The sequence below is a fragment of the Dromaius novaehollandiae genome, chromosome 2 (assembly GCF_036370855.1).
Source record: "Dromaius novaehollandiae isolate bDroNov1 chromosome 2, bDroNov1.hap1, whole genome shotgun sequence".
In the NCBI taxonomy this organism is placed as follows: Eukaryota; Metazoa; Chordata; class Aves; order Casuariiformes; family Dromaiidae; genus Dromaius; species Dromaius novaehollandiae.
Window position 1 is genome coordinate 145146329 of NC_088099.1, and position 15320 is coordinate 145161648.

The following is a 15320-nucleotide window of genomic DNA, read 5'->3' on the forward strand; positions in this document are numbered from 1 at the left end:
GCCTGAAATGCCGTCTTTCCTCTATAACTTTCTTTCCAAGAACAAAGCAGGCGTCTTCCTTCAGAGAAGGTGGCCAGGCCACCAGAATGGACTCACTGCGCACTGAGAAGAGAGTGGGAAAGCTACATCCGATTCCTTCTCTTGCCCGCGGAGCTTTGTACCTGCTTTCCGCAGTGTCCTAACAAAAGAGTAGTAAGAGTAGAGTGCACCTACCAGCCATTTTATTGAAAGAGTGCAGAAAGGAATTCGGGATCTACTGGACCAGAGAGAGGGGCACGTTTCGGCATGTTTTCACAGCTAAGAGTACTTGCTGTGGGGGAGGCTTCAGGGCTGTTTGTGCACTTCATGTTCTTTAAACAGCCCTTGGATAAGGTATGGAAAGAGTCCTGGGATTAGGAATGAGAACGCAGGGGTATTTGGCAGGTGACTCCCAGAATCACTAAATGATGATCTCATGCTCTCGCTTTCTTCTCTTCTGCTTTCCCAAGAGTAAAGGAGAAATCACATCTTTTCTGCAGGAAGATGGGGCTCAACTGAGCTAGTGCTGGAGCTGGATGTAAGTCGGGTCGTGGTAGGACAAGGCTGCACCTCAGTGTATCCGTTCTGTCATGCAGGATTAGATGAATGTGATTGACCAGCTCTCGGACCCTTCACAAGGTGCTGCCACACATCAAGGTATGGGTTCAAGTGACACTGTGCCAGATGAGACACTTCTGTCTCACTGCTCTGGACCACGTCAGGCTTGGACAACATGTGGCTTCTCCAGATTGCTTAGCACAAGCATATTCCCACTGGGTAACCTGCTGCCCTGCAGCTGCCTCTGTGCCACCGTCTCACCTTGTGGTGAGCACCAAGATGCTCACTGCCTAGTCACAAGCGGTAACACCTTGGGTTTTACTGGGTGGCCAGTTACATATGCCTATTTTTACTTTTTACTCTTTACATTACTCTGTAGATTAGAGCTTCACTGTGCATGCTCTTCAAGCCTGAACTAGTGCACTCTCTTCAAACAAACATCAGTGAGCTCAAGATAGAATTGGTGTTGATGCCAGTTAGGCTCAACTTTTGATTTCTACTTCCCAAATGTTTTTTACAACTGTGTTAGCATGTTCACCTATTTGCCAGTGTAAATGGTAGTGGCATGGGCACTTTAGTGAAGCTGCAGGGTGAAGAGCTTTGGCAGTAAAGGATCCCAGGACTGGGAAGGTGAGGCTGGAAAAAGAGCCTCCCGGGTATGTGGTGGGAGGCTGGAGAAGGTAGGGGCAGAAAGTGGAGAGGGTACAGGAGTGAGGGCCAGGGCAGTGGCACTGACAAGCTGTGCCCCATGCTGCACAGACCCCAAAATCATTGCAGGTGATCCAGTAGCTGCAGCGTGATGTTGGTAGATCAAAATGCTTGCTAGCCTTCCCATCCCTTCCCTTGAACAGGGCACCTCTCCACAGATTTCCTGTCATCGCTAACCTGAACCACTCAGGGTGCTTCCCTAAATGAAGGCAGTTTAAGCAAAGTTGCTAAAAATAACATATGACAGTAAACTAAACAATAATCTTAAACTAGTTATTTTACAAAGGAAAACAATTTACTCAGAAATATAAACTGGGAAATTAAAATAAAAACGGGAGTATTCAGAGATAGCTATATCTCCAGTGGTAAGCCAACAAATATCTATATCCTGTGTTACGCCATCAGAAATGCACTTGCAAAAGCAAACTTCTAATGATTTCTTGTAAGGCACTGGCAATTTTTATGTTCCCTAGGCCAGTATGACATGACTAGACTTGTTTCACTCATTCTGGAGCTCACTAGCTGTTCATAATTTTGAATATTTTAGACAAGATTCCTACTGCAACTAGTAGATTTTTATCTGTTTTTTGATCTCTGCTTAAATATACCCAAATCCTGGGACTTACCACATCACAGTAGACTTTTCAAAAGTTTATGGCTACAACTCCTTTTTTTAACTCTTCGGCTGTTCTATACAGAAAGAACACTACTGACCAGGCAACAAAATATTCTAAATTGTTTATTCCAGCAGACAGTTCAGGCCAAACTTTCCGTTGGTGCAAATTTTTGTAGCTCCACTGAAGGCTGCTCTGTGGTGTTGATCTATGGCTGCAGCAAAGTGTCTTCTGAAACACAACCTTTTTTATTTTGCTTGGAGGGCAGTGTTCTTGAAACTTAACTTCTAAGACATACCTTGCAACTTCCAGGAAAGGAGAGAATCTGAAGATCTTCTTATCAGACTAACTACTATTTTTAGAAATCTGCACCTCTGAATTTCTGATACAATTTGGCCCTTGGCAGATGTAAATACCTTGTTGTACTGGCACTTTCTTTAAACTTGCTATATATGTATATTATATAAGTATGTGTATATATATGTATACACACACATACATGCACTCTTCAGCATCTTTTTACTGAGCTGAAAGTACATTCAAGGTGTGCAAATATCCAAATATTCAAAATTGACAGTATGTAACCTCAGTACTTTCCCTGTACCCTAGGTAATAGGACTAGGTAACCATCTTTCTGTATTTAACCCCTTTTCCTCTACAGCTCTTTTCTTTCCTTCCTTCCTTCCTTTCTAATAGTAAAGTCCCTGGAAGGAAGACTGAGAAGCAATTTGAATTCTGATTCAACAGACCTGTACATTATTAGGATTCCAAATTCCCAATGACCTGAAACAAAGAGCTGTATTTGTTTGCCTGACAATAAAGGGGATAGTTTGGTGCATGACCCTATGAAAATTGGATGAACATGTTTGCATTTGCTGTAAATGTGATTATTATCAGAGAACACAGTCTGTCACTTCTAATAGCCTGAGAAGTGCAAAAGGAGAAAATAATGAATGCAGGTGTTCACACAAAGTTGTTATATAACTGAGAAGAGATTTTTTTGATGGAACTAAAAATGTAAGAAAAACTATTCTATTTTCATGTATTTTTATCTTACCAAAATAATATGTGCTGTTCATATTGGTAAAAGACATAGGGCTAGGTTTTCAAAAGATCACAGAATTGTGTTGAAAAGTTCATAGAGAATTGTACAGAATGATCCATCTCAAACTGTGTCATACAGCATCCACGTACCACTTGCACTTCTAGACTTCAATGTTATTTTCCTTTTTCTTCACTAAAGAGAGTTCTTCCCATTCTTTTCTCTCAGCTGACTATATGCTGTCTACAATGCCATACATAATTAATTAGGATATTTTTTTCCTAATGCCTCATTTTACTGTCACTGGATTACATGTAATTGTTAGATGAGCCAAAGAGACTACTCTATGAAGAAGTTGACATTGTTATTATTACCATTGTGTTTGAGGGGCTGGATGTGTGAGGTTCTAAAATATGGAGAAAAAGTTGCTTCAGGATTTCTCTGCAGAAATGCATTTGTGTGTGCTGCACAGATGGGCCCCCATTTGCACAGAACTTCCAATATTCAAATACTTGCGGCTGAACTGTTGGGAGAGATCACATACGTGACCCTGGCCAGCCCCAGCTGTGGAGTAAAACACATTCACTTGCCTATCTTTTCTCGAATATGTCTCCGCTCTGCTACCATGTCTTGGGCTGTAGGTTTATATGCTGCTGCCAGTGACAATTTTGCCTTCAGACCTTCTTGCCTTGCCCTTTTGCCTCTCCCCTCCTCAACTGCTCATTCCCACCCACAGTAGGACATCCCATCACTTGTGTCCCGAAAGTTTGTGGGATGGTTTTATAAAATAAATCACTGGCTTCACTTGAGTTAAAAACAACACACAAAAAAGGCTTAGGGCGGGAATTCCTCTAGCTGCCATCTCTACTGAAGTTGATGTATCATGAAATTAGGGCCGCAGCTAAAGCATGGTAATCAGAATGTTAATACAATCATGACTCAATAGTGTGTGATCAGATGTCCAGACCCAAAGACAGTAAGGCTTCTTTAAGATATTATATATATTTTTTTTTGTAGAAGGGACTTAGAATGTCTCAGGTACACAGAGTTTTTTTCATTTTCCTCCAGGCCTGAAATGATGAAGGTGCTCTCTAAATTTTGAAATACGGCAATGCTCTACCAGTGACTTTTCTCCTACTGCTCTCACTCAAAGTTGTTCCTCTAAATACCATTATCTGGTGCTTTCTTAAACAAATCAGAGATATATCAGTATATCTAATTATATGTATACATAGTATGTATAACAACAGATATAACAACCTTATAGGTTTTAGGAGGTGGGCAGAGGGAGAGGGATCTCCTTGAACACAAGTGCTCTCCAGATTGAATTAAATTATTTTCCTCTCAGTTGGAAATTTTGCTTCTGCCCTGTCAATAGTCGAAGTCAAAATACGGGTAGCATGGGAGAAGCACCAAGGGAGGAGGAATAGCCTTGCTTTTCCAGCATGCCTGAGTAGCATGCAGGGTCTCCATTCCCTGCCTGCTCATGTTCACTGCCCAATTTAGCACTGGCCTGGAGAGCCCCTGAGCCGGAGCAGTAGCAGACTCACCTGGTAAAGGGACTGCTCCCCCTGGCTCCATTTGGCCACCAGGGCAGGCAGGAGAGTTGGATGGGGCAGTGGTGGCTGCTCTTAGAGCAGGGAGACCTCAGTGGGAGAAATACTGGTCTTCTTCCTGAGGCTGGCAGCTGCTCTCCAGGTCTCTGCATCCCGAGACATGTTTGTTGGAGACGGTGGCATGTGCTGCTTCACTTGGCTGTGTCGCCTCCTTTTACTTCTGCTGTTTAATGGCGTAATCACGGAGAGGAGCACAGCAACACATGCGGAGGGGTGGCACTGCTTGGTGTGGATGCCAAACCGTTTTGCTGCAGCACTGCCTGAAGGACCTTCTCCCATACTTTAATTCTGAAGCATTTGTGTTACAAACCCCTCTCCATTCCCAGCTGCCAACTGATTTTTAACAAAACAGTGGCTGTATAATACTGTTTAGGGAATCTTCATAGGCCTTCTGTTGCTTCTAGTGCTGCCTTTATCTGACTCGAACCAGCACTTCGCTTATATAAAGGACTTTTTATGGACCACAGACCCTCAGGAGAGGCCTTCATCAGTACGGAAGGGAGATTTGGAGGGTGAAGGACAATATTGTGGAAGTTCCCACTTCTGCACATATTTCCCCACGCAGAGATCCCTTATTCCCCACAGATCTATGGATGTGATTTGGGCCCCAGAGACTAAAGTCTCTGACAATCACTTCTTCAAGAAGTGCAGACTTTTTTTGTCTGAAAGCACTTCACATCACTGGAAACAAATAGTTTTACAATCTCTTAAGGTAAGTATTACATTCTCTTCTAATTTGGGGGCGAGGGGGGAGCTGAAGTTGCAGTGATACCCTTGAAAACAGCTCCCTCTTCAGGAGCTGTTCAGGGTTCCCCAAATTTATACGATACATAAAATACAGATATTCAAACGGAATTGCACTGACAACCTCAGCAGGTCCACTGAGCTTGATCAGTGGGATCTGGGGCGACTATGAATGGGGAAAATCCCCTGTAATCGCCTGCTCCATCCCAGTGGGGACAGGGGGGCTGCCCTTGGGGAACTCGCCCTGTGGCAGCAGCTCATTTTGGGCAGGGTGCTGAGACCCCCGCTGTAGCCCAGGGGCACGGGACCCCCAACCGCAAACAGCCCTCACCCAGGCAGCCTGGGCCGCTTTTCGCTGCTGTGGGTGAGCTAGGCCAGGCCTCACAGGGCATCACAGAGCAACGCACAAAGATAATACTCTGAGTGTCAACACTACTATTTCCTTGCTGTGTCCAGACAGGCACCAGCTGGGCTGCACTGCCTTCTCCCCACTAACAGCAGAAATCTAGGGCGTCTTTCCTAGACTACACCGTAGGATTTACTGCAACTTTTCCTGGCTGAAACTTTATTTCATGTCATGACCACGTTCTTAGCTGGCAAATGCCTGTTCATAAGGGTATTTTCGAAGAGAATTGCCCCCGAAGCCCGCTGGGCGGTTGCAGGGCAGGAGCAAGCTTCCCTGCAGGGTGGCAGCGCGGGATTGCCCGGTGGACGCCCCTGAGGGCAGCGAGGGATCGGGGGCACCCACGCAGGACCAGGCTGCACAGCAGAGCACCGCTGCCACCGTGGCCCGCAGTCCTCACGCACACCAGCACCAGCGAAGTGGCCGAGAGCCGCCGCCATGCACCCGGAGCCGAGCAGGGAACCGAGCTCAGGCCTGCGGCCAGAGCAGGCCGGGGGCTGCCGAGCAAGTTATTTTCTCCCTACTGTGATTTTTTACATCATCTTTGCGACAGAAGTGACAATCCCCACAGCGGGAGCGAGGCCATGGCTCTTCCCTGATGGGCGCCCGAGGTCTCCCCTCAGGCTGTGACGAGAAGAACGGCATTTACGAACCGCGCTGTGAAACACGCAGCGCTGCGCAGCCGCGGGAGGGGGCAGCGCATGGCCGGCTCGACGCCGCTACCGCAGGGCGGGGCCCGGGGCCGCCCGCGGAGCTCAGCCAGGCCCCGCCCCCAGCGAGCTGCCACCCAATGGCACCCCACGTTGGCGAAGCGCCGCTTGGCGCAGGCGCTGTGGCGCCTGGAGGAAGTGTGAACGGGTGGTGTCGCGCGGCTCTCGCGAGAGTTGCCGCGCGGGGGTACGCGATGCCTTGTAGGAGCTCCTTCCTTTCTGGCTGCCCGGCCATCTTGGCGGCGCGTCTCCGGTGAGCGGGGCTGGGCCGGGGGGCGCGGGCGGGCGCGAGGGGCCGCGACCGGGCACTAACCGCCTCCCCCTCTCTGTGTTCCAGTTCCCGCCCGACTCGGCGCGAGGCAGCAACATGGTGGCCGCCAAGAAGACGGTGAGCGGGAGCGGCCGCGCCGGGCTCACGTGGCGGCGGCGCGACTTCAGCCTCGGCGGGCGGCGGGCGCCGCGCGGGGCCTGCGGAGGGGGTGGGCGGGTGGGGCTGGGGGCGGCGGGGCGCCTGGGCGCTGCCGAAGAGGCCTGTTGCGGCCCTTGGAGCTCCCGCCGTGCCCTCCTATCTCAGGCTGCCGGCCGGCCTGCGGCCTCTGCCCGCCGGCGTCTCTCCCTTTCGCGCCTGCTGTGGCTCCTGTGCGGTGTCGTGGGGGGCTTACAGGGCCCCTGCGGTAGCCGTGGGGAGCGGGAACTGGTGCTGCGTCCCTAGCGCGGGTGAGAGGATGGTGCAGTTCAGCTCTTGCCGTGGGTGTGAGCTTGTGTTTCTTGCCACCTTATGTGCTTGCCTTATCCTTAAAGTTGCCCTGGCAGGTGTGGGTTTCCATACTAGACAGTGGTGTGCTTCCTTGAGAACAGAGTTACTTGTTTTCATAAGCACCCTACTGTTTGGCGTACCTGCTCATATTGCATGTGATTGTCTGTGGTGACAAATGTAATGGTCTTAGTGTGAGTGTTGGGACATGACATACGCCAGTCCTCGCTCAGACTTGCCAGGTGGTAATACATTTTCTGACTTGGCTAGATGAGCTTTGACAAAGATCGGTCAAATACACCAGAACATGACAGAGTAATTTAAACAGTTGTGATAAAGTGTTAAGGAAAACTTTTTTTTATTTTAAAATGTATGGATAAAGGATATTTTGATGATGTTGGGGAAGAGTAGTATCAGTGTAAGTATGGTATCACCCTTATCCACAAGCATTCTCTTAATCATGTGGTATGCTGGCTTTCTTACTCTACACTGCAAATAATACTAAATCATGGAAAGAATGCTTGTATTTGGGACTTCTGTATCCTTTTATGTTCTCTGCTATTTTGCAAAAGGTAACATAGTGTACAGTAATACTTTTCTACTTCTCTTTCAGAAAAAGTCACTAGAGTCCATAAACTCTAGGCTTCAGCTCGTTATGAAAAGTGGTAAATATGTGCTGGGGTACAAACAGACTCTGAAAATGATTCGGCAGGGCAAAGCCAAGTTAGTCATCCTAGCCAACAACTGTCCTGCTTTGAGGTAGGTAGATAAATGAAAAAAAAACCTCTGTAAAACTAAGACAGGTGCTTTGTACAAATGTGACACGTACTTCATGCTGCTTACTATAGTGAAGTGTTAATGCAAAGTACTGGCATATCCCAGAGTGCTATGAGGTAAAAGTGGAAAAAAATATTTTTAGGTCTGGATATGTTAGAATGCTTCTCAGCTGTTTTCCAGCTTTGTGTACTACAAAGAGTTTGCATTAGAGAAGAAATGTTTTTATGCTCTGATAGTATTCACTGAAAGTATAATAGAATGGGAATTAATTTTTTTTCAAAGGAGTATATCGGAAAAATAATTTTACAGTTAGCTACAGTAAGTGACAGTGATTTAGTGTTTGAAGGTTATGAAATTTGCTGACATATTGTCTAAAATGAGTTCTAAATTTAAGTTCCTGGACAGTGAACTTGTATTTTTTTCAGTGAAATCTTTAACTTCTGTCCCCTCACATGTTCAGTCTTGTAGTTTTGAGCCCTTCTGTCATCAAAGGGTATTGACAGATACAAGAAACTGACAGATACAGTAAGATAATATGCCTGAGAAAGGGCAGCACTGTTACAGTATTACAGTTGATGTGAATCTGAGTGGGAGGGAAAAATGCATAGGACTTAAGTGTGGTTGGAGTTAAAGCTCCTCTAACTGTATTAAGAACAATCAGAATTGTTTTTCAGTACTTTAATACCTGTTTTTGAATTTCAGAAAATCAGAGATTGAGTACTATGCTATGCTTGCAAAGACTGGTGTCCATCATTATAGTGGCAACAACATCGAACTGGGTACAGCATGCGGAAAATATTACAGAGTGTGCACACTGGCTATCATTGACCCAGGTATGTATCTCTGGCCGTATAATGACCAAATCACACAGGAATCAATGGTTCCTTCATTGATCTGTTAGCAGTGCTGAGCAAGTAATACGCAGGAGTAATGTCATACTTTGGTGTCCCTTCTTGTTGGGCTTAACTTAAAATTTCCTCTGACCGACATCATGATCTTATTTAATGAGTCCTAGGTTCGTAATACCTGGAATTCTTGCTGCTTATGTTGGCGCATAACTCCTTTTACTGTTAAACCTACTGAGAGTGTATTTTGTTTCCTTGTCTATCTGTAGCGAGGTTTCAGTGGCTGGGAAGAAACTTTACAGTATATGTTTTTGAGACCATCTGCTAGAATACCAGTTTGTGAGACATACTTTTCTTTTGACCTTTGTTAATTTAAGACAGAGGATCTCTATAATTTGCTGGATTGTGAGTTCTCCTGCTTCCCAGAATGACATATAGGAAAATAAGCTATATATAAGTGGATAGTTATCTAGCTCCAGGGTTGAAGATTATGTTAAATATGTTCTATTTTAAAACAGTAAATCTGTGCATAATTACTATGGGTTGGTAGCAGCCTTTGTCCCAGACAGTTGCTTCAGTTCTCCATGGAAACTGCTAATTTGGTGACTTCTCCAAAAACTTCCACAGTGAAGTCCAAAAACTTTTAAATGAAGAATCATTCTTTTTCATTGTTGTGTTTTGTTGCATTTTGATTAAATGCATATGTATGGATTTAATGATTTATTAACTTTCACCAAATGTTCCCCAAGTAAAATGAATTTGAATTCACTGTGATTAGTTCATTTATTTTAGGAAAAATTTATTTAGCTTTTTCATATTCAAATACTAGCTGTAAATTTCATTTTGAAAATGTTATCTTTCTTCCTACTTTTTGGCTGTCATGTTAGGATCTTTGTGTTAAGCTACTTGTAAGCTAAGGAGCTGCGAATAAATCTTATCCATGTGATTTAATGCGAATATTCTCGCTGTCCTGATATTTTGGTGATCAGGAGAGGCTAGACATTCGCTATATTAAACCTATGCATTGTGTCCACCAGGACTAGATTGCTGTTCTAGTGCTGGCTTTGTAAATGCTAGTGACATGTACATAATTATCCTGGATATATCTAAGATTCTATATGAATTAGCAAACTGCAGTTACAAGTATTTTTATCAAGCCATCAAAATTCCTTGCTTTGTTTCTAAATAGATTCTTTGCTTTACTTCAAAGCTTTTCCTATTTGTAGAATCAGTATTTGTTAATAGTGTGGTTTATTCTTGAAAACAGATCCTGCTGTGGGTCCTCTTGTAAGAATATATTTTTGTTTTATAGGTGACTCTGACATCATTAGAAGCATGCCAGAACAAACCAGTGAGAAGTAAATGCTGTAAAGGTGTTCTTTCTACAATAAAACTGGTTACAGATCTGTTTTAAGAAAAACTTGTACTGTATTATACCTTTGCTGGTTTTAGGGGACAAACTATATAAATGAAGATCCATTATCACTGCTGTGTTTCCTGTTCTGTTAGAAATACTTTCATGGGACAAAGCTTGCCTGGTGCCTTCTCTACAAGTTGTGCATTTCAAAAAGAATAATAAAATAAGAATTGTTCGTGGTAACTATGATATCAAATCCCAACAGGAGGGGGCTTAGATTTTGGGTTTGGAGCACTAATACAAAAAATTTTTAAACTGGTCTCTTAAAATATGAATTCGCACTTAGCGTGAGTTACAGGAGCAAATTTGTGATGGGGGGGGGGAAATCCAAGGGTTTGCTTGTACTAAAACCAATTGAAATCATTTTTATGAAGTCAGTCACAAAGTACTAATAGAAATGGCGAATAGTATAGCTGCTAGGCATGATGTATACTGTCAGTAAGATATGAAGTTAACTTCTCAAAGCTGGTCTGAAATGAATTTTTTAGTTTCTGAAGATGGCATGTTAGAGACGGGTAACTTGAAGTTCTCTAGTCGCTGTTGGTGAAGGTGTCAGTATCTTTAGGATTTGGGTCAGTTTTGTCTGAGACAGTGGTTGCAGGATATTTCTTATTGATTATTAAATGTGGTGTCAGTGTTTTGCTGACTATGTGATAAAAGGAACACCAAACAAAAACCTGTGTGTATCAGCATCTTCACAGAACTTGCATTCTGTTTGCCAAAGTATGTTAAAGCCCAAGGTGCCTTTTAAAGCCAACTGTTACGTACCTATGCACGCTCATTAGCTTCTCTGAGATCACTTAATCTAGCCTCTGCTGCAGCTACCTGTTTCCAGTATAGAACAGGTGAAGTTGTGAACTACCAGTTAGACAAAAGGTTAACTAATGTGTCAAAGCAAAGAAGGAATTGCTGGTATCCATACCAGCAGATTTGCATCAGTTCAGGAAATAGTTTTGGTACTGCTGTTGGGCTGAAAGTAAAGCTAGCAGAAAAGTGCAGTCACTTCCAAGTGAAAGGAGAAGAACTTCAAGGTGCTTCAGTCTGCCAGAATGGCTGAAAGTAATTTGCTGCTTTCATTTGAGTCTCAGTTTTTGACAAGTGTGTTGCAAGTTGCACTGCCGACGGAATGGCTTCATGAGTAAAACACTGGTTGTGTTCAGGAGAGTTCAAGGATTACTGAAGCTGACTGAGGCCTGGAAGAGTAGGGAGAAGTAACCTGGTCTGGATGTGGCAAGAGAAAAGAACTTCAGATTATAATACCATGATAATCCAGCAGGTTTTCCACTTCACTTGTTTTACTTTAATCATAGTTCAAATACAAATGTATGAACTTGTATTTTCTCTTATAACTGATTTCACTGATCTACACTTGATGGAGAGGAAATATATGAAACCTGATTGCTGCAAATGCTGCCACACTACTTCTGTTATTATATTTGTATATATATGTATATATATATGTGTGTGTGTGTATGTATGTATGATATATATATATATATATATATGTCCACACAGATAAAGTGCTTGAAATGGGGGAGTGAATGCAGGTGGGAAGCCCAGAAAAAATAAGCCAAATACATAGTATTCATACCCTAAAAATGCTTCACAACATGGAGGTTTCACTTCAAAAAAACCCAGCATTTTATTATTTTGCATAGCTTATTTCAGCTGTTTAGTTCTACTTAATTAAAATTTTTGCTAGTTACTAAATTGTTTATACATACAAAAACTTTTCAACACTTATCTGCAATCAATGCAAGACAGTACATGTTGTATATAAATGTGAGGGTCCAAAATGTTCTTTTCAACTTCAGACACAAGAATTTGTTAGTTTACTTTGAGCTGATCTAACAAAATAGCTCTTACAACTATGTATAAATATACAGTGTAGTATATACTTTAAATTTTCATCGGTATCTTAGCCTGTTTTCCAAGTCTTCCATTCTCTTTGTCATTTCTTCCAGTAGACAAAAGTTAAGGAAAGAGCTACTGAAAGTATTTATTAGTAGAAGAACAATCTGCCAGATGCCTGTTAACAATTCCCCCCCACACTCAGAATTTGAGGGTGAAACTCTAAGATGGTACTTGTTCTAGACTCTTCATACTGCAGTATTTAGCTTTTTAGAAAGATCTATTTTCAGAATCATGTCCATTGTAGTATTCCAGCTTTTTGCATTTCTTTATCACCGAATTGCTGCATGATATGGGAGAGTGTTGCTGGAGAAATTACTCCTGGTTATGAGTTTGTGGCCCGTAAATCTGGTCTTATTTTTCCTCTTTCGTACCCTTCCCTCTCTGACTTCAATAGCTTAATACCTTTATTTTCTTTTCTACTTTGCTGAGCTGAGAAAGCTGTGTGAAGCCCTATTCATTGCCAGGAATGCCTCTCAACAGGGATTTTGGGCTGCTGCTTTTCAAAAAGCCTTGTGGTTTTGAAAACTGTTGGCCATTTTCCTTAATTTTAAAGGGAAGCTAGCTGTTTATCGTAGTTAATTCTGTGTGGAAGCTGTCTCAGTCGCCTTCAGAGCTATTTGTAAGCTCAGAGTAGATCATAAAACCTTGTATAGCTCCATGACTGCAGAAGGAATGCCTGCCAATCTTTTTATCTTCCTGGCCTATGGTGGTGAAGTAGGGTGTCTTTGTTTTTACAAAGAGTACTTGGATCCTCTAAAGCAGTGGTTTTCAGGCAGTGAGGTGTGGCATAGAGTATAACAAGCCCCAGGGAATGCTAGGACTGGCTCTGCTGAAAGGAAGAAGCTGCAGCAGTATGAGGCTATGTACAGCAAGCATCACTTCTCTGATAGCAGTCCTATTGATTGAAGGTGCTTACGTTGCAGGAGGAGGATGCACCTGTACCATTTACCTCCAGAGCCACAATAATGCTGTAAAGCTGGAGCTAGAGGAATCTGAGGCAAAGAGGGGACCTAGCAACAAAAGATCTGTCAGTGAGGCCTACTTTTGCAGGACTGAGTTGCTGTACCCTCTGCTCACTCCTTTTTCTAGTGGAATTTACGGTCTTGATTTGAACATTATAAGGTGTTACATAACGAAAAAGGGAAAGGGACCTCACTTCACACGTATCTAATAGCAGTAAAGTTCTTAGGTGGGCAAGTTAGCTAGTTCTAGGTTAGCATATATGTAATGTGCTGACCTTACAGCGAAGCTGCATTTTGGGAATTGGAAGCTTTTTGTGCTCACTTCTTTCCCCTTCTTGTGCCACTGCTGCTTTGTTTTCCTGGCTTTCTTCAAGATTCCAGCCAGTGGTCCTTATACTTCTTTCCCAAATGTTCAGTAAGTCCATCTTTTCTGAGCTGCTGAATATCATGTTTCACTTGCTGCTCTTCTGGGCTGTTCATCTGAGGTGCCTCTCCCATGGAGGCATATATTCATTAAATATTCTCTTCCATATTACCTAAAGCTTGTAATAAGGAGGGGTTTACCTGCGTATACTTGTAGCAGTATAAACTCTTGCTTGTACACCTGCTCTAGGAAAAACCATCTACATGGAATTCTGATGTCCTAGTAAATGTTACGTTGCAGGCAAAACTGCAGAGGGCTCTGCTAGCCTGACTTTGACAGACTGTTAACTCCACAGGTGCCTCTTTCTGAAGGTGTTCTTGTCTAGGAAGCACTTAATTATGAGTTATTTAAATTGCTGCACTCTTCTGGGCAGAAAATAAGTCTTTATTGGTTTTGCACACAATTTTTACCAAGACTTAAATAGAAGATATGATATCTTCTTACTAGTTAATTTGATTAGGCAGAAGCAGCTTTCATGAAGAAAATATGCAGAAATTTGCTGCATAAATATTGCATAATGCAAAATACTGCAGAAAGTTGTATTGCCAATTTACTGTTTTCTTGTGAGACATCTGGTGGATATTACAGGTATTTTAAAAGCTTCTGCACTAACTCCCTTAAAAAGCCACAGTAATGTGCATCCCCCTCCTCCAAAAAAGCCAGAGATCTGCACTTAACCCCTTTTTACTCTGCATATTTGTTTGTGTGAAGTCAATCAGACCCCATGTCCTCTGAATAACACTGCCACTCTTCATTTGGAATATTATTTTAAATGACTTACAGCATTTGGTGCTTTGCCTAGCAGTTCCAGAGAGAAGTATCTCTGGTAGTCTGATGTAATGTTTTCCTGTAGCCAGTAAGTGCTACTTGGATAGTATCTGAAGAAGTAAAACAATCAAAGCAAACAATATTAGCCTTGAATTTTACCAGTTGTTTCCTTGCTGTCCCTGAAGGTGTTTACTGTTATGGATTATTCAAAATTAAGATCCTTACTAATATTTTGGTCCCTTTTCTGAAGGAGAGAGAGATTTCAAGTCTTAACAGCCTTGCTGCTTGGAGTTTTAACATTACTAAGTAGTTCAGCTTTTCATCAGAACAGACTGGTCTGAGCCCATGGAGGTGGTTTAGGCTTGATGGGTTATATTAATCATTCCTTGTAGCTTATCCCTCTCTTGTGTGTTTACAAGAAACAGTTATTCTTAAAGGATATATCGCTGGGTGAGTTTTCTTACTTCAGTGGTTGCATAGTTCTGGAATGTCACAAGGTTTTCACATTTGCATTGGTCTTTATCTTTTGAAGCTTTTGCTGAAAAACAGAAACAGTCAAGCATACACTTAAAATACTGAATAAATCCAAAAAGGTGGGGGAGGGAATGACAAGGATGTCTAAATGCAGAGTGGTTTTAATATAGCTGCTTGTTGTCAAAACAAGTCAACATCGAAAGCAGCGCCGTGGGAAACATATTGTAAATACTGGAAAATAGTACACACCACTTTTTAGCCTGTATATTCAAGGAGAAGTCTAGATTATCTAAACAAAGATAACCTAATTACCTGTTGTTCTTGTTGAGTAAGTGTGACTGTCTTCAAAAAGATACTTATGGTGTACTGCAAAATTGGGACAGGCAAGGACATCTATGATGGCTACTGTGTCTGATTCAGGTCCTGCAGGAAACCCCCAAAAGATCTAAAAATCAAATCTACTTCATTTACAATTATACAGTATTTTTGCCACTCACATGCATTGAGTCTCCTTAATGAGTGAGTACTCCTTAATGAGTGAGTAATCTCACTGGTTGCAGTGAGGATCATTC

At 42.8% G+C, this 15320-nt stretch overlaps 2 protein-coding genes and 1 non-coding gene across 7 annotated transcripts in view; 2 read left to right on the forward strand and 1 right to left on the reverse strand.

Moving 5' to 3' along the window:
• The first annotated feature begins 6526 nt into the window (after positions 1–6526).
• On the forward strand, positions 6527–10274 carry RPL30 (ribosomal protein L30). The gene is made up of 5 exons (XM_026099748.2): positions 6527–6666; positions 6751–6801; positions 7781–7926; positions 8647–8777; positions 10102–10274. The coding sequence occupies exons 2-5, from the start codon at positions 6781–6783 to the stop codon at positions 10149–10151; spliced, it is 348 nt and encodes a 115-aa protein (XP_025955533.1). The 5' UTR covers positions 6527–6666; positions 6751–6780; the 3' UTR covers positions 10152–10274.
• On the forward strand, positions 9740–9874 carry LOC112983027 (small nucleolar RNA SNORA72). The gene has a single exon (XR_003259128.1). It is a non-coding gene; the product is annotated as a small nucleolar RNA SNORA72 (small nucleolar RNA).
• A 1549-nt stretch (positions 10275–11823) lies between the features above and the next one.
• The window catches only part of MATN2 (matrilin 2), a 76764-nt gene continuing 73267 nt past the window's right edge, over positions 11824–15320 (reverse strand). For 4 of the 5 annotated variants that reach the window (XM_064507691.1, XM_064507687.1, XM_064507688.1 and 1 more), the window contains 3 exons: positions 15061–15171; positions 14717–14812; positions 11824–12169 (listed from right to left, as the gene is read on the reverse strand). In XM_064507691.1, the coding sequence (XP_064363761.1) occupies positions 12114–12169; positions 14717–14812; positions 15061–15171 (263 nt within the window). In that variant the 3' untranslated portion in view covers positions 11824–12113. The remainder of the gene's footprint in view (positions 12170–14716; positions 14813–15060; positions 15172–15320) is intronic. The other variant, XM_064507690.1, reaches the window with a different exon arrangement.

Excerpts from the sequence above, each read along its gene's own strand:
- RPL30 (XM_026099748.2), top strand. The coding sequence starts at position 6,781 with ATGGTGGCCGCCAAGAAGACG. Across the intron at positions 7,927-8,646 it reads AACAACTGTCCTGCTTTGAG|AAAATCAGAGATTGAGTACT; the intron begins GTAGGTAGATAA and ends TTTGAATTTCAG. Across the intron at positions 8,778-10,101 it reads ACTGGCTATCATTGACCCAG|GTGACTCTGACATCATTAGA; the intron begins GTATGTATCTCT and ends TTTGTTTTATAG.